Source organism: Aspergillus pseudotamarii (assembly GCF_009193445.1).
Source record: "Aspergillus pseudotamarii strain CBS 117625 unplaced genomic scaffold BDV38scaffold_4, whole genome shotgun sequence".
In the NCBI taxonomy this organism is placed as follows: Eukaryota; Fungi; Ascomycota; class Eurotiomycetes; order Eurotiales; family Aspergillaceae; genus Aspergillus; species Aspergillus pseudotamarii.
In genome coordinates, this window is record NW_022475018.1 from 707,630 (window position 1) to 731,922 (window position 24,293).

Below are 24,293 nucleotides of genomic sequence, written 5' to 3' on the forward strand. Positions count from 1 at the left end.
TGGGAAAAACTCAGGGGCGTCACCGCGAAGTTGAGGGTCCCTGAATTGAGTTCCCGTGTGATTGGTTGCTGTCTCCGGTATATGACCTTCCCCCGTACCATTCGCAAGACATGGGTATTGCTGGTATGGGGGTTGCTGATATGGATATGCCTACCATATGTCATTTCATCAGTGTGAGTACTGTGTGGACGTGCGAGAAACCTTACTTACCGGATATGCTGTGTAGTATGATACCGGAGCGACGCAGGGCACAGCAGATGCAGCAACAGGTTGATATGGATAAAATGAAATGGATGGGGCATGCCGAAGATGGGGAGGGGGCTGGAACGGCTGGTTGTTTTGACTTGATCGGGTAGAATGACTTGGTAGGATAGGGTGAAATGGCTGATATTGTGGTAGCGGTTGAACGGACTGGGACGGGGGAAACGGCTGACCAGGCAGGATTTGTGGAATGGGATGGACAGGTCGAGCATGTTGGCTTGGGTAGCCCTGGGTTGGTTGGGAAGGTAGAGGAGGCTGTCTCGGGGGAAGTGTATTGGGGAGCTGGTTTCCGTTCCTCCTCATCCCAGGATCTTCATACTGGTCATAGTTTTCAGGGATGGGTCCAGGACTCCAGAGAAGAGGAGGAGGGCCCGACGGCTGCTGACGCAAGAACGAGCTGGGAGGAAACCCATCATGCGGCAGGGGTACAAAGCCATGTGGAGAAGACATCAAACCAGGTGACACCGAAGCAATAGGTCTCGGAAATACCGGATATGGGGTCCCGTAACCGTGTAGGAGAGGTTGCATTGAGTATGCCACACCCTGACAATGCCACAAGATATACGGTTAGCCTGTGTATTAGTTCGCGGGACTTAGTATAATACGGGACTTACCTGGCCGGTTTGGCGTCTCCCATACCTTCCACCTCTTGTCATGGCGTGAGTTGGGATACCCAGTTAAATCCAACTAGTGGGTGTTTTGGATCCTAAGTAAGGATGTGACTGTCACATATCTTCAGTATTCCATAAATCAGGGTATCATACTGAGTGAGAGTTGTTTACCTTGAGATGTGGAAAGGGACAAAAAGACTCTTGTGGAAGCAATTCTGGCCTTGATTGTCGATATGAGATCTGAAACAAAGAGCAGGTCTGGTGACGAAAACTGTGACTGTGGTGGCGCGTGAAAAACAAGGCAACCAGACAAACACAACATATCAGGAAGGAAGAAATCCTCACCATATAAATCGTCGGCCTCAGGCTTTTGTCCTCCTCCTTCTTTCCTTCGTTCCTTCTTCCACCTCTCTCTCCCGCTCAGGGCGCGAGCACACCAAAATGCTTGTGCTCGCGCCCGTTATGTGCAGCTGTTCCTTTAATGAACATGTGAAGCTTCTAAAACCACAGACATAGGATGTGTATCGTGATTTGCTTTATCACAAGCTTTCAACTTCTTTTTACATCTCCTATTGTTCCTCAGTTATTACTGTGGACGACAACGTGTAGCTCAACAGAATGCAACCTAGAGATACACAAGACCATGAATGGTCACCCATGCAGATATTATTTTCTTCTTAAGACAATCTAATATTTCGCTCCTTTTTTTTGGTCAGTTTCTATTTTCCGTTCTTTTGTTCATTTCCCTAAGAACAAGGGCAAACGAGACGACAGAAAGCAAAATAAACACACTGTTTCAAACGCCAGACTTACTTCTATCCTCTCTTAGTATCGATACTGACTTGTAGTAGTTATACGTTCCCAGAGAATGGAGGAAGGAGCAGTCCGCGCTAGTCATGAAAGGAAACAAATATGTCGTGACATTCAAAGAAACCCCCTATTCTCAAAATTGACTTCGTACACCTTCCCACGGGACCCGAATGTTTACCAAGACAGCCATCTTAGTGTTAGAAGGTAGGCATGCTCAACTAACGTTCCTCTTAGCCATTGAGAACTAAGCATCGTATAAGCTGATAGATATCTAATCCTCATCCATATGAGCCCGAATCTGGGCATATGATTCGAACAGGATGTTTTCAGCAAGGCATTTATCCGCGCGTTTCTTTGACACCAATGCTTCAGCCTCTGCGACTTCTTTCTCGATGCTGTTGTAGTCACTGACTTGCTGCTGCAACGACAGCGCCATCTAGAGCCAATCATCTGTCAGTTCCAAAGTAAGCAGAAATTATGAATGTAAACGATACTTACGCGGAGATTTCTTTCCCGCTTACTCGGAGTGCTTTCGTCCCGCGCTTTGTTGCAGAGCTGTTCCACACAAGAGTGGATCTCTTCCAGAGTCTTAGACAGCGAGCTGGAGACATTTCTCTCAATCTGAGGAGCTTTCGTCTGAGAAGTGATAGTGTCCGGTTTAGACAGCCCCGCAGAATGCGGTAGGTTAGTTTGCTTTGGCACTGGCGACATGTTTGCCTCGGTTCCTTTGCTGGGGCGACTAGTGTGTTGGGGACTTCCAGTGGTGGCAGCCACTGTGTGAGTCCTGCGCGGTGGACCTTGAGGAACGATATCTGATTGTCCACGTGGACTAGTCACGGCCCTGGTGCGTGCTACCATTTTGGATCGGGCGAAAGAAGGCATGTTTTCAGAGGATATGGGGATGGGGGCCGAGATTGTTGGCCTCTTGTGCCTGTCTGCTAAGGGTATAGGGAGGCGCAGGTTTTTGTTCCAACCCTCAGACAACTTGGGATACTTGGCGCTTGCCTTAGGCCATGTCCTTCCAGAGTCGAGCTTGCTATATTCGGGACTTGTGATAAGCTTCGCACTACTAGGGCCGAGGTCTTTGATTGCAAGGCCAGATGCTTCGTTAGGTCCCTTCCAACCCTTATCCATGGTGCTTCTATGCTTGAAGATATTTCGAAAGCCATCAAGCATACGGTTGCTCCGGGAATCAGGAATCCTAGCGCTTTGGGGTGTCATATCATGGCTAGGACTTTGTGATACGATGTCGTCAAATGTCCTGTGCTGGACTGAGCGTGGCGCATCGTGAATGGGGAAGTCGGACGCAGTTTGAAGTGACGTTGTCCGTTTGTTTTGAGGCTTGGTCGTCACCTCACTTTTACACTCTCCTGGACATTGCCCAACCTTCTCAGCTCCGGGAGAAACAGTCTTTTTCGGAGTTACAGGGCCAGATGCCATGCCTCCTTTCATTAATGTCTTGTATGACTCAGGGAGCTTTGGTATGGGAGGGGCAAACTGCATACTTTCGGGGCTGGGGTGGGAAAGAGATGATAGGCTTGGGCTGTTGAGAGGCTTGCGGGGAATTGAAAATTGGCGGCCACTGGTGTCCCTCTTTGGCGTTGTCTCAAGTGATATCTGAGGAGTGTTGGATGGTGGAGTCACCGGATTGTCTTCAGCGGCATTGCTGGCTTGCTGCTTGTATCCTGGGGTCCCTGGTGTATCCTCAGTGTTACGAAGTCCTTTTTCAAGACCGTGTTTAGTTGTATCCGGATACTGAACGAGGGCTGGGTTCGATCGTTGCGTGCCCGCATACATACTGCTAGGGCTATCTGGACCCATGATAATCTTCTCGGCTGAAGGAGCAATTCTGAGGGTAGGGCGAGTACGATATTCACCAGTGTACACATTGGTTGGTCGCTTAGGCATTTCTTCTCCAAGGTCCCAACCGCCGGATGGTGATGAGGAAGGCGTGATGCTTTCTTTCGGCAGCTTAGGTGCTTCTTCAACCGAACTCGAAACTGAGTCTTTCTTCTGCTCAGCCAGAATGTGGGGACGAGGGCCACGAGGCTTGTCGATTACTCGAATACCACCAGAAAACCCCTCACTCGATGTCTTTGAACGACTTTTCAGGCGCTCAGGACTCCGGACTGGGATTGGGATCGGGATTGAGCTGCGTTGCTCTGAGATGACTCGGCCGCCTTTCTGTGAAGTAATAGCCTGGCATTGTCTCTGAAAGACTGGTCCACGAGGAATACGGGTAGAAGGCTGAGGAGTTGGGAAATTCAGATATGTAGGCTCCTCGGGAGTATCATGTTTGCGGGTCTGTTCTGTACGATTGTTAGCAAGCGGTAGAGGGGAAAGGTGGAAGGGATGTTCTGATTACCCTGTTCTCGAGAGTTACCAGAGTGATAGGGCTTTATCGTCGATGTGTCACTCTCACTACATGGGGAATCAGATCTAGCATCTTGATCCGTTCCTAAGATGCAAAGTTAGTGGCGCAAATGAAAAGAGAACGGCTTATCCAGAGATCTATAGAGAGTTTGTGTAGTTTATCAACGTATAGATCAGGATTCAGGAACCATCCTAGCACGAGTGGTTCATCACTTGGGATGACTCAGATACGACGCTCTAGGAGGCTCTACTCTCGTGTAGAAGTGGCATGAGAATAAGTTACTGACCTTTGCTAGTCATATGGACTTGCTTTTCATAGCTGGGTGTCTCTTCTTGTCTGCCTGTAATAGAAAAGTCCACAAAAGGGTCGTGCAAACGAGGGGCGTAAGAAGACATATTGAGTAGAGTATTGATGTGTAGATGTGTAATAGTGATTTCTGAAGAAGCTATAGAGATAAAATGCAATCTGAATGGCTGGTTGAATGGAATATGAGAGGTGCTTTCAAGATGAGGAATTATGGAAGGGGTTGGTTGAAAGAGATATTGTGGACGTGTGGTAAACTGGCTGTCCTTTCTTCACAGAGAGATAAATGTGTTGCCGTGCAGACTGTCTGGGGAAGAGTGTTTCGTTGGGAAAAGATGATGTCGTGCGTGCGATCACCTCGTCGCTGCCTGGCCTTCTCGCTGAGGTATGAGAATGGTTCGCAGTGCAAACAAAAGAGTCAATCACTGAACGAAAGTAGAAGAAAACGGAATTCTGCAGTTGTAATCACCACCATTCACCTCCAGGATAGGACCTTCTTCGGCCCTTTCTCGTGATTTCATGGATATACAGCCAAGTCTAACATTCTTTGGCAGTAATTAGGACCTACTCATCAATGTTGTCTTGTGTTCCTCATTGGATTATCTATCAATTCTTGGGAGTACATGCCTCGTATGTGATTCGAATTTCTGTATACATGCACAGCTAACAGCAGTTTACATAGCTCTAGCATATTTGGAAGTTCTCGAGTATTTCCAGTCGCCAGTCGTGATATTGAGTTTCATCAGTTGACGGCATCGAAATAATCGCTATCATATCTGCTCGCGGTATCGAAACGCTTGATGGGTCTCAACGTCTGGAGACCAGGCTCATTCGAGCTCATCCTCGGTCTAGAAGGAAACTATGAAGGTCCTGAAAGAGCATCTATTGTGGGAGCCCTATTTTGCAATGATGGATCATACTTGAAGAGGTATCCTACCAATATGTCAACACATCTACCCTTGGACGAGGTTGTTAAGGAAACTCACTAAACGCAGATTGGACACATGTCGATTGCTTCTTTGAAGAGCCGTGGGTTGGTTTTAAAAGTAGCTGATGAGCAGCCGCGCCGTTAAACGGGCCAAGTAGTGCAGGAGCTCCCATCTATACATGTATGAATGTATAGTGGGAGCTCCTCGGTCATATGCCACAACAGAAAGACTTATGGGTACTGAATGCTGGAAAGTGACGGGAGTACCTATGAGAATGAGGAGAAGGGTGTGATTAATTCAGCAGTGCTCCTTGTTTGAGAACAGACAAAGACATGCTTCAACTACACTGTTAGTAGACATGGAAACATTAAGCGAGGCCATGGCGCGATACCCAATTAGGAAGTCAGGTCTGTGAAAGGAGGATCGCGTAAGGCATGCATAGTCACGTTATGGTTCTAAATGCTTGTGGTATTTCATAGCAGATTATGATCTCTAAGATCTGATTTAGTTTATAATGTATATTCGATGTCGATGCGGCTTGTATACTCTACTCTAGAAAGTATCCATATCTGATGATTAAGTCCAGCCTAGAGCATTATTATTATAGTCATGAGTACAGTGTATTGAGCAAACATATCCTCTATACCCATAGACCATTATTGTAATATTTACATATACAGCGGTGGAATGTTGCAAGTGAGCAGGTTATAAATTGCCTGTACTAGTACTTACTGTAGAGTTACCAATAGCTAAATTATTGGCCCAGTAACTAAGATATGTACCCTGACTTCTTGGCTATATAACAGCAACCTAGAGCCAAAAGAATAAATTATGATAACTGTATTAGTAAACCATAGTGTGTTGTGCTTTTACCTTTCTAATCCTTACGGGGATCCACTTTCCTCTACACTTGTATGCTGCCCACGCTTCCTCTTCGCGGAGGACGAACTCGGTTGAGCCCCCTCTGACCCGTCATGCGTCCATTCGCTAACCTCCCATTGTATTGTTGTTGACTGATCATCACTGACACCGAACCCACGTCTAGACTTCATCATGCGGCCCAATCGACTACCCTCGATCATCTCTTCAAACCACGGAATCCCAGCTACCGTGCCTTGTCTATAGGTCTTAGAGACGCCCATTGTGCCACTTGAAGAAGGTATGATAGTAGAAGACGGCGAAAAGGGTGCTTGCGTTGTGCGAAGTGGAATATCAGTCGGCCGGTCTCCCCGGCTACCTTCAGCTTCCACTTCTCCATCTTCGTCTTCCGAAAGAAGACCCAAGTAGTCCAGCAATCGTTGATCATCCCCCGAGAGACTCCCAATTGTCACCGACATGTAGTTCGCCTCTTCACTGGGAATATCAGTCCAATATGAGAGAGGTGTTCCACAAAACCCGCAGAAAGCATGCTGTGTATGCGGGGCGTGAGCGGGGGAGAAGGTGCGCCGGATTGTCGCGCGCGATTCGTCGTCAAAGTACGACTCGGTATGAGATTGGTACCAGTCCAGAGGAACTCGAAGCCATGCCGTAAGAGGCGTTCCGTGGATTCTTCCTGTTTTAGGCGCATATTTTTAGTGATATCGTTTCATGGCTGGTGAGGGTGTATGGGGGTGAGTGACGTACGGCTATCCCGACTACTGTCAAAGTAGATCTCTGCGCGCTTGGAGACATCCTCTGGGAGCTGTATAACGTATTGATTGCGCCCACAATGGCAGGAGCCGCGAAGGGGTTGGCGACTTGTCATTGTGCTTTATGTGTAGTTTAAATGCTGTACGATGTGCTATGTTGGTAGTAGGTATCTGATCACCAGTACGGTTGATCTAGTTAGCGGGTTTAATAGGTCGCACAAATTCAGAAACCGAGGAGTCGAGAATGGCCAATTGCTGTAAGAAAGAAAGTCAGTGAACGACAGGTCCGGGATACGCATGAATCTACTAGAAAGATTGAGTAGTAGTGGCCTGAGGATGAGCAATTGGCATCGATGACGTAATGTGCCAAGGCCACGGATCGAGAAGTCTTGGCAGCGCTCGATCCGGCAACTAAATTAATTTCTCCGCACCTTAGGTTACTTTGGGGGGAATTTCTTAGTGTGTGCTCAAAGATTTGATTGTACGGCGAAGCATATAAAGTGGTCAGTCATGCAGGTCACTAGGTACGCTTAGAACAAATTCCCCCTAGGGACTCTCACTCATTAATTGCTTTTTAACCTTCTTTCTTTTTCTATTTCTTTTACCTTTCTCACCTGTCTTAATTTACATACTTTTAGACGCTAGTTTTCCTCTCTTTTCCCATTCACATTCCTTTCTAGTTCCCCGGAGCCCTCTCATCTCTCTTGTACATTTTACCCACTCCGTCTACTATCACATGAAAATCTCTCCGACGCAACTTCCAGCAACTAGCAACTCAACAACAACAGCAGCAACAACAACCACCAACCACCATGCCGTCTGCACAACCACCAGCATCCCTTGCTTCCAGCTCTTCTGAAACCTCGTGCTCTCCCGGTCCAGGCATAATTAACACGACCGACGACCGCGATGACCGTTCTTCATCTACCCCCACCGCTTCATCATCCAAGCATGCCGGCTCAAGCAGCGCCCAGGACAAGGAGAAACCGCGACTGACGGAGCAAGAAAAGAAGAACAACCACATTGCATCAGAGCAAAAGCGCCGTGCAGCGATCCGCGAGGGCTTCGATCGCCTGACGGAGCTAGTTCCGGGCCTGGAAGGCCAGGGCCGAAGCGAAAGCATTGTGCTGAGAAAGACCGTGGATTTCATTCACATGCAACTTCAGGAGAGACAGGAGCTCATAGCTGAGATTGAGCGCAGAGGTGGTCGCATTGATGATACATTTCGGTCGTGACGTTGGCGCGGCCGCCGGGGTTCGCATCCTCAGCCGAGGTTCGCTCGGGCATGAAACATGATGATGTTGATGACTTGGTTTACGGAGTTGTGCGGATGAACACAGTACCCTGCGCTTGGTATTGTCATTTCAAATGCCATTCAATGCGAAAGAAAGGAGGCATGAATTACTTTCTGTTAATAAAAATTTTTCGAGCCACGGTTAGGCTCGTTGTCTTGTCATATCGTGCCCGCCTTGATCATATCTTGCTTTGCTGCCGGCTTTTTTATTTTGGTTTTTTCTTTCTTTCTTTCTTTTCTTTTTTTTATTCTCCCCTATCTGCTCATTGTACATCAATTTCGATTTGTCAAGGCGCTTTTAAGGTGTTTAGGTGTTGGGTTTGTAATGATTGAACAGGATAGGGGACGGTTATGCTTATTGTCATTTACCGCTTTACAAGTACAATATCAGCTTTGTCCTACCTTTCTGTGTAGGCTGACTTGGAGAAATATATATATGAGGTTCTCGGCCATATACTCGTGTAACTCTTCAGAAGTGGATATGAAAGAGTGGGAGGCAAGGGATCGATCAATATCGGATATATCTACAACCATGGACATTGTAGAATCTCAACCCACTATTAAAAAATTTCTAGCAAGAGAAACGATGGATACTTCAAATTACAACTATATGTGTTCTCAAACTTGTTTACCAATCGCTCATCAATGCAGTCGTAGTAAAAATATATATTCAGCTTCAAACCCAATTACTTAAGACATGTCCTGCTGCATAATTGCTGCTTTTGATTGTTATTATGAAGTAGCATTGCTTCCCGCGGGTATCTTGCCCCTTTGTTTCCAATATTGCCTACTTTATACCTAACCCATGGGTGCCATCGTTCATTCTTATCGTGGCTCTGGGTACATGTACCAGAGTCTTACATCCGCTTGGCACACGTTCTAGAAGATATGGACACAAGCAAAAAGAAATAGAAAAAAAAAATATTAAAAAATGAAAATAAAAGGAAATGATAAAACATAGTTTAATTTACACACTGATTCCCTTGTACTTATCATATATACAATCGTTTCTTCGAACTCTTCATGCCTGGCTAACTCTTAAACGACCAGCGAGTATACATCGGTATTCCGACACCAACATTTAATAGGCGATTCGGAAAACCCGCAAGCAAATAGAAAACCACCTTATCGATAGATTCTGCCACAATCTACCGCCATATATCAAGGTCTAGAAACTAAAAAGATACGAGTCATATTCGAACAAATCGACCGCGCATCAAGAAAGCTTACCGGACACGTTCAATCATATAGATATATCTGCAACCTTATTTACAATACGCTCAAGAAAAAAGAGGACGGATAACACTATAAATCAAAATGTCCGACTCAAAAGCCGCCCTCCTCTCCCAATCCGAACCCATCGACCCCCCGCCCGCCTACGACACAACAAGCAACAACCCACCAGCGCGCACACCCCTCCCCCGCCCACCGCCGCTCTCCCTCCCGGTGCTCAACGAGCTTCGCGGTAAGCGAGTCATCCTTGCCTCCCAATCCCCGCGCCGCAGACAAATCATGTCCCACCTCGGCCTGCCCAACCTAGAAATCATCCCGTCCAACGCAGAAGAGGATTTCCCCAAGACAATGGAGCCATTCGAGTACGTGCTCGCCACGGCCACAAAGAAGGCGCAAGCAGTGTATGAACAGGAGATCGTGAATGAGGAGAAGGGCGAGCCGGCGCTGATTCTCGCGGCGGACACCATCGTCGTGGATACGGCAACCGGGACGATTCTTGAGAAGCCGCGCTCCGAGGCGCAGCATATTGCCATGCTGAAGTCGCTACGGGATAACCGTGACCATAAGGTGTATACGGCGATGGCGGCGATGGCGCCGTTGGTTAGTGCGCGGCAGCCGGGGTATGCGCTTGAGACGGCACTGGAGGAGACGAGGGTGCGGTTTGATGGGGAGGTTACGGATGAGTTGATCTTGGCTTATGTGCGGACTAGGGAGGGGGCGGATAAGGCTGGTGGCTATGGGTTGCAGGGGCTGGGGTCGATTTTGGTGGAGAGTATTGAGGGGAGCTGGGATAATGTGGTGGGGTTGCCGTTGAAGTCGGCTTTGAAGTTGATGGAAAAGGTGGTTGAGAAGGCTGATGATGATGATCGGTTGTCGGGTGGGCTTGAGCAAGAAGTGGAAGAGGAAAGCGATTAGGTTGGAGGACCGTGGTTTGCTTGCATACGGCATGTTTTGATAAACGCTGGTCGTTTGTACAGTTTTGAGGGTTATCGAGGGCCGCATAGAAATGGTTTAGAAAAAAAAAGGGAAAAAAATATTTGCCAATAGGATCCATTCGAGCAGTTACATATCTTTTAGCTCAATACCAAGAGCGCCAACCAGCTGGACTGGCTTACTTTAACAGAAACAGCATGTACATAGGCAAAACGCCTGAACGGAAGGAAAGTTCAAAAGAAAGTAATGAGAAAAAACAGGGATATATCAATGCAACAATCTATGCCTTCCACACCCTCTTGAAAGCCTCTGTTACACCAACGTCATTTGTCTCGAACTCGTACAGACCGACGGCAGTGGTAAGAGTGAAGGCACGCAGGAGCCAGTTGCAGAATGTGGCGGTCTTGGGAACACGGCGAGCGGGGAAGTAGTCAATGATGGCAGCCCTGCGTGGTGTCAGTATCGATTGGAATCAAAGCTTCATGCCCAGGCGAATGAACGTACTGGAATCCAATGTGGGAGTGAAGAACGATGAAGGAGCAAAGGACTGCGTCCATGACCGGGTTGAGAGAGCCAGCAGCGAAGGGGGCAATAGTGAGAGGGACAAGACCGGCGGAGATAGCTCTGTTCAGTCGTTAGTTCAGTGTCCTATCAGGTGCATGAAACCGAGCGTATCTACACACCTCTCAAAGGTCCAGTGGTAGCTTCCCTCCGAGGGGTGAGGGGTGGGGATGGGAGCAGGGTCGTTCACTACGTAATTGACCGGTTAGTTCCACTGTATCTCTGCAGCAAACAGGCAGCTCGCTTTGAGTATTTCAGGAGTCGGTGATGGACGTACTCGTTCCCTGAATGGTCTCTGTTCGTACTCGTTAGCATCTCTTTCCTTAGTTGACCAAGAGTCATAACTGTCATTACAGTCACGACTAAGTCATATTAGGAGTCACTCACGAGGCAAAGGAGGCAGGATCTGCTTCTTCGCGGAGGCGTGGAAGGCCACAACCTGCGACACGCCGGCGCCATTTCTGGTCGCGAATGGCGAGCGGAAAGCAGAGAGGCAGGACTGCCGGAGGAGGGAAGACTGGCGGGCGATTGAGGCCATTGTGAGGGTGTTGGAATGCAAGACGTTGGGTATATTCTCTGCGACTCAACGCTGCACAAGGCAAAGCAACAAGATGAAGTCGTTCAAGTTCGGATGGAACCTCGGAAGTCCAATCGGGAATGCGGTCATCCTATTGCAGCGTAGCTGATTGGCCCGTCTCTCTCCGCCCAGCCGAAAATGGCCGACGTTCCGGCAAATAATATTAATCGGCTATACAGACGGAAAACATGAAAGCCTCCCTTACAGCCTTCTTGGGGTTGTCGGCACGTCGCTTACATTTTACTGCTATTATGGCATTCCTAATGTTAAAAAAAATTTTTTACCAGAAATTGTACCATTTTTCTTGAAGATTCATTATATTCTCAATACTATCCATTATAACATCAATTTACCGAGGTTCACAAATAACGCCTCTGCAAAATGAACTATATACTATGCAATGAAAGATGAACAGCTTAGAACTTCAGGACAGCCTTGCCCTTGTTCTTTCCGTGGAAGATACCAAGTAGAGCGTCGGCCGAATTATCAATGCCAACGGTCTCGTGAGTCAGAGCTTTGAACGAACCCTCCTTGATCCACTTCTGAACGTTCTCCTGGTGCTCCTTGGTGTACTTGTCACCCATGCCGGCATCGCCAACAATGAAGCCACGCATGGTCAGGCGTTTAGTCAAGACGTATTGAATGTTCTTGATGGGGTAAGGGGCCGAGTTGTACTGCGAGATCATACCGCAAACGACGACACGGCCAAAGTTGTTCATGGCATCCAAAGCAGCCTCCAGGTGCTCGCCTCCAACGTTCTCATAATAGATATCGATACCTTCGGGGGCCAAGCGGGCCAGCGCATCGGCGGGCTTCTCATTCTTGTAGTTGAAACCACCGTCGAAGTTCAGCTCCTTAGTGATATATTCCAGCTTGTCATCTGATCCGACACTGCCGATGACCTTGAGGCCTTCATGCTTAGCGAGCTGACCGACCAGCTGACCGACGGCACCGCTGGCGGCAGAAACGAAGATGGTCTCGCCCTTCTTGGGCTTGCCGATTTCGTACAGGGACGAATAAGCGGTCAGACCGGGCATACCAAGGGCACCCACGAAGACACGGATATCCTCGATGCCCAAGGGGTTTTCGAGAGGGCGAATGCGGGCGATCGACTGTTCGTCCAGGACAATGTACTCCTGGATGGGGACGAATCCAATGACCAAATCGCCTTCCTTGTACTTAGAGTTGTTGGAGCGGAGGACCTTGGCGATGGAGCTGCTGTCGATGGGCTTGTCCATGGCAAAGGCAGGAGAGTAGGACTTCACCTCAGCGGAGCGCATACGGCCACGCATGTAGGGATCAAGGCTAGTGTAAAGAGACTGCAGGACAACACCATTGGCAGGGGCGGGAGAGTTAGGGTCGACTGACACGGGCTCGACGACAATGTCCTGTCCAGGGACAGGATATCCCTGAGGGATCTTCTTGAAAACGAGAGCCTTGTTCTGGGACATGGTGCTGGCAAGGTATGGGTATGGATGAATAGGTAGATTGAGAGAAGATAATCACAGCAAGTAAGTTATGTTTGGGTATAGATAGATATGGGTAAAGTGGTTATATAGGCTAGAGCTACAATGTTCCTTTTATAGGTGGGAAGATGTCACCACCCTGTTGTTCCCCCCCCCCAAAACAAAGCGGGGCAGTTCCAATCTCCTCGCATGACGATTATAAAGCAACCAAGATCACTCCCAAACGCGGCAGAAGCTTCTCGAGAGGCAAAGGACGGGGAAGAGATTTGGCCGATCCCACGTCCGAGGCAAAGGTTCCGGAAACAGCAAAGTGGGTTGACAAGTATGGGTGGCGTGAACTTGAAGAGCAGTTGGGTGGATCTCTACATTATTCAGACTTCTTTGGAGGCACGGGAGAGCCTAACCTTCTGGGCAAAACAACCGGAGCTTGCTGATGATCACAAATCAGGAAATGAGAAAAGTCTCCATTGCGCGCTCGGAGATGTTGCTGAAAGTTGCTACGCGAGGTTCACTAATCAATTGAACGGGCATACTTACGTAGTGGTACATTCATTCCTACTACTCCGATAAGAAGGATGTATAATGTACCTAAAGAAGTATATATCATGTTACTAGTACATAACTTGAGTGAGCACAACATGAAGTCATGGGTTGATCCATTTTATTTTTATTTTATTTTATTATATTTTCTCAATCTCCAATTTTCTATTTTAACTTTCCTACATCCGATGCTTAGTCAGCACATTCTCAATCAGTTGAATTCCAACAAACAACTGTTGAACAGAATCCTGGGATATCCATGAGCATAATTCTTGATGAGTTAAGCAATCAGTTGCATAGAATGATTTCATCCCTCGGTGGAACCATAGGCTGGCTCATCATCTCTTCTGATCTCAACACCGTACTTAAATGATCCTTCGTTCTTATCGCCTTAAACACCCAATCTTCTGCCTGAGGCCATCAATATGGGAGCCTGATACAGCACGGTACATCCATACATACTACTAGATATACAGTATACCTCCTTGATCGACTTGCCTGTCGAGCTTTTCACCTAGGATTTGAAAACAATGTATGTATATCTATATTGACTATAGCTACGCTACAATGTAGAACTCAATATATTATTTCAAGAGATGAACAAGCGAAATTGGCTGTTGATATGCACCTTAAGATAAAGTACCTCCAGGTACATACTCCGGATCGTTGTTGTTCCTTGTCGGGATGAAATCCTTCCCTTCTGAGTGGCTGCTCGAGATCTCTTCCGACTTTTCTGCCGGACTTTTTTTCTTTTGTCGCCTCTTGCCAAAACAGCCATCGTTTTTCATCCATCCCTATCTCTCTTTTATCCATCATTTGTATTCCTTGAAATATCTTTTCAGTTGTTTCACTTTGTGTGATAGTCGATTTTCGTCTTGAGTCCCTTGATTATATTTTCCCATCTCCCTTTGCTCCCATCATGTTGGGCGCTTTCCGCCGCAACGGCGTTGCCCATGCTCTGCGCGCTTCTGCTCCACGGTCTCTTTCAGCCAGAGTGACACCCCAGCAGCTGCAATGGCGTCCACCGGCCTTCTCTGCAATCTCGCATGTGCCCCGCTCGCTTTTCCATGCATCTCGGGTTTCTTTCTCTGCCGTTGCGGAAGCTCAGGTTCAGAATGCTGAGGCCGAGCAGGAAGGCCGCTTGTCCAGTTTCAAGCAGCTGGCGGATCAGGGATTGGTCGACCCCATCATTATTCGTACCATTAACAAAAACATGGGAATTAAGACGATGACGGACGTTCAGAGCATGACAATTCAGGAAACTCTGCAAGGGAACGACGTGTTAGTTTGACTTTCGTCCGCAATGTGTTCTTTGGTGCTGACAGTTTATGCTCTCTCAGATTGGCTCAAGCAAAGACTGGAACTGGAAAAACACTCGCCTTCCTCCTCCCTGTGGTGCAAAATATCCTGAAAGACCCCACTGTCAAAAAACGTTCATACAGGCGTTCAGGGGCTACGTCGGCTGATATCCGTGCTATCATAATCTCCCCAACCCGTGAGCTTGCGGAGCAGATCGCCACAGAAGCGAAAAAGATAGCGTCTGGTACCGGGATTGTGGTGCAATCGGCTGTCGGTGGCACACGTAAGATGGAAGGCCTGCGTCGGATCCAGAGAGAGGGCTGTCACTTGTTGGTTGGTACGCCCGGCCGACTCAAGGATATTCTTTCCGACCCAGAGAGTGGAGTCGAGGCCCCTAAGTTGTCTAGCTTTGTCCTCGATGAGGCAGATCGCTTGCTAGATGATGGTTTCGCTCCTGAGATTTTCGAAATTCAACGCCTACTCCCTGACCCGATGAATGTCGACCGTCAGACGCTCATGTTCTCGGCTACTGTCCCGAAGGAAGTCATGTCCATGGTTCACCAATCCATGAAACCTGATTTCAAAATTATCCAGACTGTCAAGGAGGATGAAGTGCCTACTCACTTCGCAGTACCCCAAAAGATTGTTACGCTCGATGGCTTCCAGAATTCTCTGCCCGCCATTCTCGAGTTGGCGAAGAATTACCAAGCACACATGGCTAATGACCGCAATGCCCGTCCTTTCAAGGCCATCGTTTACTTTAACTCCACAATGCAAGTAAATTTGGCCCATCAAGTGTTTAAAAAGTTGCTTAACAACCCCGATGACCGCCGGAGTGGCCACCCTTTGAACAGGATATACATAATGGAGCTCCACTCGCGTCTGACCCAGAACCGGAGAACGCTTACTTCCGACTTTTTCCGGAACAGCCGCTCTGGTATTCTCTTCTCGTCCGACGTGACGGCGAGAGGTTTGGATTTCCCGGACGTTACTCATGTCATTCAAGTTGGTGCTCCTCGTTCCCGTGACACCTACATCCACCGTATCGGACGTACTGGACGAGCAAACAAGGAAGGTGAGGGATGGCTTCTCCTTCATCCTGGTGAAAACAATTGGATCCAGAAAAAATTGGGAGACCTTCCTATCGAGAAAGATCATACGCTGGCCACGGCCGTCACGAACATGCGTCAGGAATTGGGCGACGATGTTTCCCCGTCCGCTGCGGAGTCGGTGGCGCAAGTCAAGGCTGCTATGCAACAGGTTCCTGAAGACATTCGGGAACAGGCATTTAAGTCTCAATTGGGCACTCTGCTGTCAGTCTTCCCCCGCCCGAGAGATATGATTCTCGCCATGAATGAGCTTGCCGTGCATGGGTATTACCTGCCTGAGCCCCCAGCGATTTCCTCTGGCATGGCCCAAAACCTGGGCGTGGCCGACGTAAGGGAGGCAAATGTTTCCGGGCGTCGCTTTGGCTCTCCTAGAAGTCAGCGTGGTCCACCTCGTGGTCCTTCTCGCGGTCCCAGCCAATCCAGGGGTGGCCGTGACAACCGTGGAGGCTACCAAGAGCGCAGATACGACTCTAGCCGCCGTGGTTCTAACCGCTGGGACAACAGAGACCGCTATTGATAGAGGTAGCCTGCAAATATCTCGCTGACTACCCGTATTTCTCTGAAAACTTTGAAAGAACAAATTTCCAAATGCATTGGGCGGCGTTCTTTACGGTTACTGCAACTATTCTGTACATTTATATCAGAGAACGAATCTTCTCCTCTCCGGATGTATTTTTATCATGTATGCCGTTCTGTCGCTTCGAGATACCATATGACTTCTCTTCTTCTGATCTGTCTCGATACACCGGGCGTGTTCTGAATCGGGCCACAAGGATTATGATCTAGACTGTTATCTATCTTCTTTATTGGATATATTGAGCTGGGACAGACGGACACCCGATATGTATTATGTATTGCATTAGTCTAGATAGGTTCGTCAGTTTTCAACGTTATAAACACATCTAATTCACACGACGTGCTAGTTCTTTTTCCAGACCTAGTGAAACAGGCAGGCATTCTGTTCCTACTATTCCTATGTTGCACGAGAAAAAACCGTTACAACCCTCCGAGCAAGGCAATCGATTCGTTCCACACTACGCTTAGCAAATACACTATCTCTCCGGAACCTGAAGACTAACTCGGTATGCCGAAGAACTCAACAGGTCCATCGGAAAGTGGGCCGGTCTAGAATGTGAAATAAATTAATTCCCAGCAGAGTATAAATAGTCTAACAAATTACCCACACAGTAATCCTTGGTAACCAGACACAGAAAACAAACCAATCATAACGCCCAACAACAGCACCCAAACCCAAGACAACAAGTACACATATATACAAGTAATAGAGAAAAGGAAAGAAAGCAAAGTCCTTAATTACTATCCAAAACAACCACCTCCGCCTCTCCCTCCCCAAAACTCTCCACTGAAATCGCATCCCCAACATTCACCCCCTCCACAAAAGCCCCATCTCCCTCCTCCAACACCCTATCATCCCTCCCATCTAACCGAATCCTGGCCCCTCCCTTCCGACTTGCCGGCAAATGCACATAAACATTCCTCTTCCGCCGCGACTGCACCGCACCCTCCCCACCACCAACCGCCCACCGGAACGTCTTCCCAGGCTCGAGAATCCCCGCCCCCATCACGAAATCCGCATGGATGGGGATCGTCCCGGAGATTGTGGGGATGGCGGCCTCCTCCTGTGCAGGCGTGGCCTCGGGCCCGGCAGCCAGAGGAGAGATAATGGAGACGAAGGACTGGCGTTTTGCATCGTCGGAAAAGCTCAGCGTGTGGTACTGTGGCTTGAGAGATGATTTCCAAGGTAGGACCCAGATTTGTAGGAAATGAACTGGTTTAGAGGGGTGTTCATTTTGTTCGGAGTGGGCGATTCCTGTTTTTTTTTTAAAAAAAAAAGAAGTCATTTTCATTGGTATCTCTCTTCTTCATCTGCTTCATTCCGAATTCCTCCTCCTCATAAAGGGAAAGATAAAAGTACGATAGGGTATACTAACCACTCCCACCAGTCGTAAACTGGACATCTCCACGCTTCATCCGATAAAACTCCTTCCCCTGAGCACCTTCCTTGCCCTTTTGGATCATGCTATCACGGTGCGTGAGCTCGCCGCTGAGAATGTAGCTGAAGATCTCAGCATCGCGGTGCCGGTGAGTCGGGAAGCCATTGCGCGGCGAGACGCGGTCTTCATTGAGCACGCGTAGACACCCGAAGTGCTGGAATCGATGGTCGAAGTAGTCGGCGAAGCTGAAGGTGTGGTGTGTCTTCAGCCAGCCGCCGTGTTCGGCGTAGCCGCGTTCGCTGGAGCGGCGGAGGATGATCTTTGCGTGGTTTAGTTTGGACATTTCTTTTATTCCTTGTTCTTGCTCTTTTTTTTTTTTTTTTTTTTCCTTCTTTTTTTTTATTTGGATTGGGCTTTGGATGGAGAGAACTGGATGTTTCTTTTGGGGGAGGTTGCGACTGAGCTGGGGGTTTTGGGGACTTTTATAGTTCTTTTTTTTTTGGAGAACGTATAGGGTTTAAATTGCATGACGTATGGTTGGTTGGGTTGGATAAGCATGGATAAGAACTGACTAACGGTGGACTAGTCCCCAAGTCTAAGCACCGCATAAGCATTACCCATAAACCTCCACGTGCATGGAAGGAGGATTCATCGGGAATGCGTCAGATTTATTTGTTTAAATTTTTTCCTTGTCTGCCGGTGAATTTTAACCTGATTATTTTTATTCATTCTTGTTCTTCGTCTGTTCCATGAGCTAAGCAGAATGCGATCTAATTGTTTAACCTTTCACTGTGATTATCGCAAAAAGGACAAGATACCATGACCCATACGTACAGAACAGGAGACAATTTATACAGCAGAAAGGCATGTCATTAAAGGTAAAATCCAAGCATCTATTCATCTGTATAAAGCAACCCACATCTACCCCTATCGGACATCGTCATTCGTAGATACAGATTTTCGGGTCGACTGCGAAAACAAAACGTACAAGGATGATGTCGCCTCAATGGCACATCAGGATATTTTATTGGAAATGAAGCTGAGAAAGAAAACAAGGATCAACCCGTCTAGATGTAGTCAAAATTCCAGTTGCTCTACTCGCGGGCAATCATGTCATCGCGAGCCGGACCGGTACCGATCCATTTCACAGGAACGCCACCCAGTTCACGCTCGATGTACTCAATGTATGCGCGCGCATTGGCGGGGAGATCCTCGTACTTCTTGACGCCCATAGTGTTGCTCTTCCAGCCGGGGAGAGTAACGTATTCGACCTTCACCTTCTCGAGGACCTCGGCGTCGGCCGGGATGGTGTTCTCGGTGCGGGTGCCGTCGGGCAGGATGTAGGCAACGCCGACCTTGATCTCGTCGAAGTCGTCCAGAACGTCCAACTTAGTCAGGTTCAGAGCGGTGTAGTGGTTGATCGCCTGCGAGTAGCGGCAGACGACCAGGTCAAGCCAGCCGCAGCGACGACGACGACCGGTAGTGACACCGAACTCCCTGCCGACACTCTGCAGCTTGTCGCCGTCCTCGTTGAACTGCTCGCTAGGGAAAGGCCCAGAGCCGACACGGGTAGTGTAGGCTTTCACAACACCGATAACGGATTTGATGCTAGTGGGGTTCAGAGACAGGGCTTGCATAGCACCGCCCAGGCCGGTGGACGAGGAAGTTACATAGGGGTAAGTGCCATGATCCAAGTCGAGCATAAGAGCGTTAGCACCCTCGACCAGGGTGTTCGGAGAGTCCTTGTATTTTTGAAGGAAGGCCAGTTGGTCGACAATGTAAGGACCCAGGAGTTTGCGGTATTCCTAAGGTCGTTAATTCAACTTCTGCCGCATACGCTGAAAGGCGGAGGCAAGGAAGCGAGCAGTATCCTACCTTGAATTGCGTAAGCTCCTCCTCGACGTTATATTCCAAATCGCCGAATCGGGCGCGATATCCGGCGTCCAGAGAGCGCAACTTGCGCTCAAAAACCGCCTCATCTAGGATCTCCCCAACACGGATACCCCTGCGAGAAGCCTTATCACTGTAGCAAGGGCCAATACCCTTGCCAGTAGTGCCAACCTTGCGACCACCCAGCTTGGCCTCCTCCAAGCCATCTACAACGGAGTGCAGCTGAAGGCAGACATGAGCGCGGTCGGAAATGAAAATGCGCTTGCTAGCACCCTCGAGACCCTTCTCCTCAAGAGAAGCCAACTCCTTGAAAAAGCTGGGAACGTGAACGACGGTACCAGCACCGATAAGGTTGATACATGAAGAGGAGATCAAGCCAGAGGGAAGAATGTGGAAATCATAGGTCTTGTTACCATGGACAATAGTATGGCCCGCATCTGGAATGAACAGTCAATATCGATGGAACAATGCAAGCTCTCATTAGAGGCTGACTTACTGTGACCGCCAGCGGCACGGCAGCACAGCGTAGCCTGCTGCGCGAGCATGTCCGTAATCTTTCCCTTTCCTATACCATCCGAACGCAATCAGTATGTGTCAATGTCTCGAATGCCTGAATCAAACCGGGGGAGGGCGAATTCCCCACCTTCATCACCCCACTGGCTACCCAGAACGATTGAAACACCCATGATTGCTGTGCAAATATTCAAAGATCGGAATCTACAAGAGACTTTTGAGCCGCATTAGTAACAGTCCTCAATTGGTAATCACAGACGTGTGGCCGATCGAGGTGGTGTATTGGAGAGACGGTGGGGTCCACCGTATGGAGACTGACATGATTCCGATAAACAGGTTGTTTAATTGGCTTAGTCAAATTAAAAACAGACTGGACAATGAAGGCGAATGCAATTGGTTTATTACCTGGTAGGTAGAAGGATCTAACCTGCACCCGAAGTAAATGGAGCAGCGGCGAAAACTTCGCGACCGTCAAAGACCAAAAAGCCGAAAAAAGAAAGGGAGGGGAACAGCGGAGGCAAAGATAATATATGGTGACAGAGGACGGCTATTTCATGTGACTCAGCGCCGGGTGCCGTACCGTTTCGTCATCCACGACTGAATTTTTCCCTGTTGCTTCCCTTCGCTAGCCTTGGTTTCACCATTTCTTACCGTTTCGTCCCGTCATGATTCCTCTCATGGCGGGGTCGTGGGGTCCCTCTTCGGTAGGTGGCGGCCTCAGGCTAGGAGGAGGGGTTCCCGGGCCGCAATCGGCCTAGGGCTCGGGGTTTAGGGTCTTTACAATCACGAAGTTACATCAATCCATTACTGAGTACGACTTGGATAGATAGCCATTAGCTGCTTCTCACAAGTCCACAGTGCGCCGGGCTTAACAATGTATATGTATAATACAACGATACAAATGTCCTCATCCCCTTTCATATCACACGAATTGGAACAACCCCAATGCACCAACGCCCGTCCTATGCAAGAGAAGAACCAAAAAAAAACCCAGAAATCATAACCAACTCCAGCCTTGTATGCTTCAGATGACTTTCCCTCCATTCAAAATCCACTCCCGCGTCTGCCCGAGTTTCAGTATACAATCTCGATGCATCTCCCGTGCGACTTCCCAGTGCTTTAGCACTTTGGCATCTTCATCTAATCCGCGTAGATACGCGCTGTAGCCGCCCTTGCCGCCCGGCACCATCTCGTCGTCACTATCATTACCACCCACCCCTTTGTCATCAGTGTCCTCATCCTGACTGTTGATCTTTAAGCGCGTTGAATCACCAACGGCACTTATCCAGTTCGTTGCCATTCCAGTTTCGATGGCCTCCTGGCGTGCGTTGAAATGATGGAGCATGCGTCGGTTAAAGTGATTCCATTCGCGCATATAAGTATTCATCTCTGCCACGTATCGGTCCCATGCTTTCCGAGGCAGCCCCAGCTGTTGCGAGCCAGCGCTGATTGGCACGGTTTGTGGCGGTTGCGGCCGTTTGGGTGGGTTTGGGCAAATAAGTTCCCGGGGGCGTATATCGCGCACTGTCGTCCTTTGGGGTTTGGCGCGAGATTCAAATGGCAGGCTCGAATGGATGTCTTGTAGATCTTCGATACCACCATCTGTAGTGCTTGTGAACGGTGCTGTCTTGCCCAGATTCTTAAGGTCCAAGTGTTGACCTGTGCGCTTCGTGTCCTCTCCCTTTCCTCCGTTACCACTTGAAGGCGGTGTTGGTTTTGAGGGAGGCACATCCTTGCTCTTGGCTGCTCTATCCGAATCCACAGTCGTATCTTTCGCAGGAGAATCGTCGTCCAGATCCATGGCTTCTCCATCTTCCTCTCCTACTCGAGTCGAGTCTTGCTTATCATGATCTCCATTGACCGTTGTCTTTGCTTCCTCAGCCTCAGTCACAACACTAGCAGCTTGCGGTACAGCTCGCGTTTTGGCAGCGGACCGAGTATGTTTGCGAGGACTTCGTGGACGTTGGGCATTCCCGGGTTGTTGCTGTTGCTGATGCCCGTCGTCCTTCGGCATGGCCCATAGTAGGTCCTTGAACTTATCCGCCCAGTCATCCGCGGAAAATTTACCCTCGGCAAACGCTGTAGGCTGTTGCTGAAACGATGAGCCAGACCGGGAGGGATCATGATTGGATGTACTTGCAGAGTGGCTTGCTCGACCGGGGCTGTTCCTAGTAGCGGTACGCCCGCGGCTGGATGAGCCTTGCTTTGATTGGGGCTGTTCTTTGTCCGAAGATGATGGAGTAAAGAAGTCAAATGTGTTCCAACTAGTCGCTGAGAATGGCTTCCGCAGGTCGTCATGACTCCTACTGTTGAATGTCATATTTGGCGGAACGCCTCGAGATCTAGGGGATTGCGATCTGCACAGGCGAGGGACGACAGGTTAGCTTCAGACCTTGTAAATCACCAATCCAGTACTAATATTAGCCTTACTGTACGAATGGATCTCCTGCTTTAGAAGCTCCAAAAATGTTTCGGGCCGAAGAGGCACTGTCAGAATCATGCCCTATATACCCGTCCCGTTAGTAATTGAATCCTAAGCCCTCCTTCTTTATGACTGGGACGCAAATCCGTCTGCATTGGTGAAGAATACTCACCAGTTCTAGAATCAAATTTTTGCTGGGTGTGAAAGTTAGCGAATCTCTGATGAGGCCGAAGTCTGCCCTTGGGGACCGCCTTGGGCTTGTGTTCCGGATTGACTTCCCCATCATCGGTGTCGCTTGAACTTGTGGACGAGTAGTTCCGATTATGGTCTGTTTTGAACTTGGGGCTTGCACTTCGATGCCTGCCCGATTCTCGGGGAGTCGGGCTGGGGGGGTTTGTTCGCGCATGAGGCTTAGGACTTCCGGGTGATTCACGCATACTTGCAGAGCGACCGAGCCAAGCACTCGAGAAGAATGTTCTTTCTCCTCCAGTACCGGCATACTTGCTACCTGTTCGCTCAACTTCCGGGGTATTTGAATTTTTTTCACGGTTCTGGAAGCCTGCAGCAGCCTTTCTAGCTGTTGGGGAGGGAGCAGGACCAAAGAAATCTCTCATCTGGGGCCGTTCATCTCGAGGAACATTCGAATAAGAAGAAGTGTTCGGGGCCATAGGTTCGTCCCCACCAGCAGACCGCGGGGCAAACCCTTGCTTCTTTTTTGTAGAATGTGCACGGTTGGACTCTGAACCAGCTGGCTTAGGAGATGTCTTGAAATATTCGTAGGCGGATTTGGGTCTTGTTGATTGACTTGTAGAAGAGGCATTGGTTCGGGGCGTAGAACCTGAGTACCCTGAGCGCCCTGTGCGAGGGTCAAACTGGGACCAACCAGACGTGTGGTTCCCCTTCATATCTTGAAACCCGCGATATGCATCAGCCCGTGTCTGTCCTTCATCCTGCATTTTCTCCCACGGTTGTTTTGGGGCTGCCCGCGCATAACTTGCATATCTTTGAGCGCCAGAAGAAGGACCATTATGGAATGACTGTGGTCGCGACGAGAACGATGGTTTCGTAGTTTGAGGTTTTGCCGCAGGCGATGAAGGATAAGTTTTGGTGGGAGCTTTTCGAGGGGAACTGGACTTGGGCGGTCCATAGTACTTTCCGTACCCAGCCCGTAAGCGGTCCGTGTCGTACCTCAACCGTTGTTGAGGATCGCTAAGAATCTCATTTGCAGCTTGAATGGCTTGGAACTTGGAAATAAATTCCACCTCTTTGCCAGGATTCCGATCCGGATGGTATTTAAGGGCTAACAAATCAATGACAATCCAAGCAACCAATCCACGGCCTTCCACTTACCTAGTTTCCTAAACTGCTTCTTGATATCTTCACTGTCCGCATTGGGCGCAAGACCTAAGTCTGCATAGTAATCCCTCCGGACATCCGCCTTTACCATCTTGAAAAATTGCCAGCTTGACGGGCGACTCGTATATTTGTATTGTCAAAGGAAGGTAGATCACGAAGTTCGCACCAAGTTCCAACCGTTTTGTACATGACCTGACACATCAAGCAACGTCGGGACAGCGGGGTTCGG

General features: G+C 48.8%; 11 protein-coding genes across 11 annotated transcripts; 3 read left to right on the top strand and 8 right to left on the bottom strand.

The window, feature by feature from the left end:
• Positions 1-18: 18 nt before the first annotated feature.
• BDV38DRAFT_127666 (uncharacterized protein) lies at positions 19-1,189 on the bottom strand. Its single transcript, XM_032051246.1, has 3 exons — positions 1,044-1,189; positions 876-983; positions 19-804 (listed from the first exon to the last, which is right to left on the bottom strand). The coding sequence occupies exons 2-3, from the start codon at positions 915-917 to the stop codon at positions 169-171; spliced, it is 678 nt and encodes a 225-aa protein (XP_031918688.1). The 5' UTR covers positions 918-983; positions 1,044-1,189; the 3' UTR covers positions 19-168.
• A 764-nt stretch (positions 1,190-1,953) lies between these two features.
• BDV38DRAFT_278144 (uncharacterized protein) lies at positions 1,954-4,451 on the bottom strand (the record flags this gene model as incomplete). Its single annotated transcript, XM_032058654.1, has 4 exons — positions 1,954-2,118; positions 2,181-3,991; positions 4,048-4,140; positions 4,343-4,451. The coding sequence occupies 4 exons, from the start codon at positions 4,449-4,451 to the stop codon at positions 1,954-1,956; spliced, it is 2,178 nt and encodes a 725-aa protein (XP_031918689.1).
• Positions 4,452-6,009: 1,558 nt separating this feature from the next.
• Positions 6,010-7,196, bottom strand: BDV38DRAFT_235339 (uncharacterized protein). Its single transcript, XM_032053329.1, has 2 exons — positions 6,912-7,196; positions 6,010-6,840 (listed from the first exon to the last, which is right to left on the bottom strand). Exons 1-2 carry the CDS (start codon positions 7,030-7,032, stop codon positions 6,173-6,175), a joined length of 789 nt encoding a protein of 262 aa, XP_031918690.1. The 5' UTR covers positions 7,033-7,196; the 3' UTR covers positions 6,010-6,172.
• A 222-nt stretch (positions 7,197-7,418) lies between these two features.
• Positions 7,419-8,831, top strand: BDV38DRAFT_235340 (uncharacterized protein). Its single transcript, XM_032053330.1, has one exon. It carries the CDS (start codon positions 7,729-7,731, stop codon positions 8,149-8,151), a length of 423 nt encoding a protein of 140 aa, XP_031918691.1. The 5' UTR covers positions 7,419-7,728; the 3' UTR covers positions 8,152-8,831.
• A 580-nt stretch (positions 8,832-9,411) lies between these two features.
• On the top strand, positions 9,412-10,584 carry BDV38DRAFT_127707 (nucleotide diphosphatase). Its single transcript, XM_032051247.1, has one exon. The coding sequence runs from the start codon at positions 9,528-9,530 to the stop codon at positions 10,356-10,358; it is 831 nt and encodes a 276-aa protein (XP_031918692.1). The 5' UTR covers positions 9,412-9,527; the 3' UTR covers positions 10,359-10,584.
• Positions 10,508-11,706, bottom strand: BDV38DRAFT_127773 (CybS family protein). The gene is made up of 5 exons (XM_032051249.1): positions 11,325-11,706; positions 11,215-11,232; positions 11,060-11,126; positions 10,881-11,000; positions 10,508-10,822 (listed from the first exon to the last, which is right to left on the bottom strand). Exons 1-5 carry the CDS (start codon positions 11,473-11,475, stop codon positions 10,657-10,659), a joined length of 522 nt encoding a protein of 173 aa, XP_031918693.1. The 5' UTR covers positions 11,476-11,706; the 3' UTR covers positions 10,508-10,656.
• On the bottom strand, positions 11,606-13,065 carry BDV38DRAFT_127717 (MDR family NADP-dependent oxidoreductase). The gene has a single exon (XM_032051248.1). It carries the CDS (start codon positions 12,963-12,965, stop codon positions 11,931-11,933), a length of 1,035 nt encoding a protein of 344 aa, XP_031918694.1. The 5' UTR covers positions 12,966-13,065; the 3' UTR covers positions 11,606-11,930.
• A 1,232-nt stretch (positions 13,066-14,297) lies between these two features.
• Positions 14,298-16,842, top strand: BDV38DRAFT_127869 (DEAD/DEAH box helicase). Its single transcript, XM_032051251.1, has 2 exons — positions 14,298-14,801; positions 14,861-16,842. Exons 1-2 carry the CDS (start codon positions 14,440-14,442, stop codon positions 16,443-16,445), a joined length of 1,947 nt encoding a protein of 648 aa, XP_031918695.1. The 5' UTR covers positions 14,298-14,439; the 3' UTR covers positions 16,446-16,842.
• Positions 16,843-17,238: 396 nt separating this feature from the next.
• BDV38DRAFT_278151 (pirin family protein) lies at positions 17,239-18,226 on the bottom strand (the record flags this gene model as incomplete). Its single annotated transcript, XM_032058655.1, has 2 exons — positions 17,239-17,759; positions 17,881-18,226. 2 exons carry the CDS (start codon positions 18,224-18,226, stop codon positions 17,239-17,241), a joined length of 867 nt encoding a protein of 288 aa, XP_031918696.1.
• Positions 18,227-18,313: 87 nt separating this feature from the next.
• Positions 18,314-20,747, bottom strand: adB (adenylosuccinate synthase ADE12). The gene is made up of 6 exons (XM_032051250.1): positions 20,692-20,747; positions 20,606-20,635; positions 20,417-20,490; positions 20,270-20,338; positions 19,759-20,210; positions 18,314-19,688 (listed from the first exon to the last, which is right to left on the bottom strand). The coding sequence occupies exons 3-6, from the start codon at positions 20,457-20,459 to the stop codon at positions 18,978-18,980; spliced, it is 1,275 nt and encodes a 424-aa protein (XP_031918697.1). The 5' UTR covers positions 20,460-20,490; positions 20,606-20,635; positions 20,692-20,747; the 3' UTR covers positions 18,314-18,977.
• A 563-nt stretch (positions 20,748-21,310) lies between these two features.
• On the bottom strand, positions 21,311-24,155 carry BDV38DRAFT_278153 (DnaJ domain protein; the record flags this gene model as incomplete). Its single annotated transcript, XM_032058656.1, has 4 exons — positions 21,311-22,643; positions 22,717-22,789; positions 22,881-24,008; positions 24,059-24,155. The coding sequence occupies 4 exons, from the start codon at positions 24,153-24,155 to the stop codon at positions 21,311-21,313; spliced, it is 2,631 nt and encodes an 876-aa protein (XP_031918698.1).
• Between the last annotated feature and the right edge of the window lie 138 nt (positions 24,156-24,293).

What these genes read in the sequence shown, in the direction of transcription:
- BDV38DRAFT_127773 (XM_032051249.1), bottom strand. Translation starts at nt 11,475, where the DNA reads ATGGCCTCAATCGCCCGCCAGTCTTCCCTCCTCCGGCAGTCCTGCCTC. An exon ending in TACCACTGGACCTTTGAGAG is followed by an intron (nt 11,001 to 11,059) that starts GTGTGTAGATAC and finishes ACGACTGAACAG; the next exon opens with AGCTATCTCCGCCGGTCTTG. An exon ending in CACTCCCACATTGGATTCCA is followed by an intron (nt 10,823 to 10,880) that starts GTACGTTCATTC and finishes GACACCACGCAG; the next exon opens with GGCTGCCATCATTGACTACT.
- BDV38DRAFT_127717 (XM_032051248.1), bottom strand. Translation starts at nt 12,965, where the DNA reads ATGTCCCAGAACAAGGCTCTCGTTTTCAAGAAGATCCCTCAGGGATAT.
- BDV38DRAFT_127869 (XM_032051251.1), top strand. Translation starts at nt 14,440, where the DNA reads ATGTTGGGCGCTTTCCGCCGCAACGGCGTTGCCCATGCTCTGCGCGCT. An exon ending in ACTCTGCAAGGGAACGACGT is followed by an intron (nt 14,802 to 14,860) that starts GTTAGTTTGACT and finishes ATGCTCTCTCAG; the next exon opens with ATTGGCTCAAGCAAAGACTG.
- BDV38DRAFT_127666 (XM_032051246.1), bottom strand. Translation starts at nt 917, where the DNA reads ATGACAAGAGGTGGAAGGTATGGGAGACGCCAAACCGGCCAG. An exon ending in GGAGACGCCAAACCGGCCAG is followed by an intron (nt 805 to 875) that starts GTAAGTCCCGTA and finishes TGGCATTGTCAG; the next exon opens with GGTGTGGCATACTCAATGCA.
- BDV38DRAFT_235340 (XM_032053330.1), top strand. Translation starts at nt 7,729, where the DNA reads ATGCCGTCTGCACAACCACCAGCATCCCTTGCTTCCAGCTCTTCTGAA.
- adB (XM_032051250.1), bottom strand. Translation starts at nt 20,459, where the DNA reads ATGGGTGTTTCAATCGTTCTGGGTAGCCAGTGGGGTGATGAAG. An exon ending in CCGTGCCGCTGGCGGTCACA is followed by an intron (nt 20,211 to 20,269) that starts GTAAGTCAGCCT and finishes TGTTCATTCCAG; the next exon opens with ATGCGGGCCATACTATTGTC. An exon ending in AGGAGCTTACGCAATTCAAG is followed by an intron (nt 19,689 to 19,758) that starts GTAGGATACTGC and finishes TAACGACCTTAG; the next exon opens with GAATACCGCAAACTCCTGGG.
- BDV38DRAFT_235339 (XM_032053329.1), bottom strand. Translation starts at nt 7,032, where the DNA reads ATGACAAGTCGCCAACCCCTTCGCGGCTCCTGCCATTGTGGGCGCAAT. An exon ending in TGACAGTAGTCGGGATAGCC is followed by an intron (nt 6,841 to 6,911) that starts GTACGTCACTCA and finishes CGCCTAAAACAG; the next exon opens with GAAGAATCCACGGAACGCCT.
- BDV38DRAFT_127707 (XM_032051247.1), top strand. Translation starts at nt 9,528, where the DNA reads ATGTCCGACTCAAAAGCCGCCCTCCTCTCCCAATCCGAACCCATCGAC.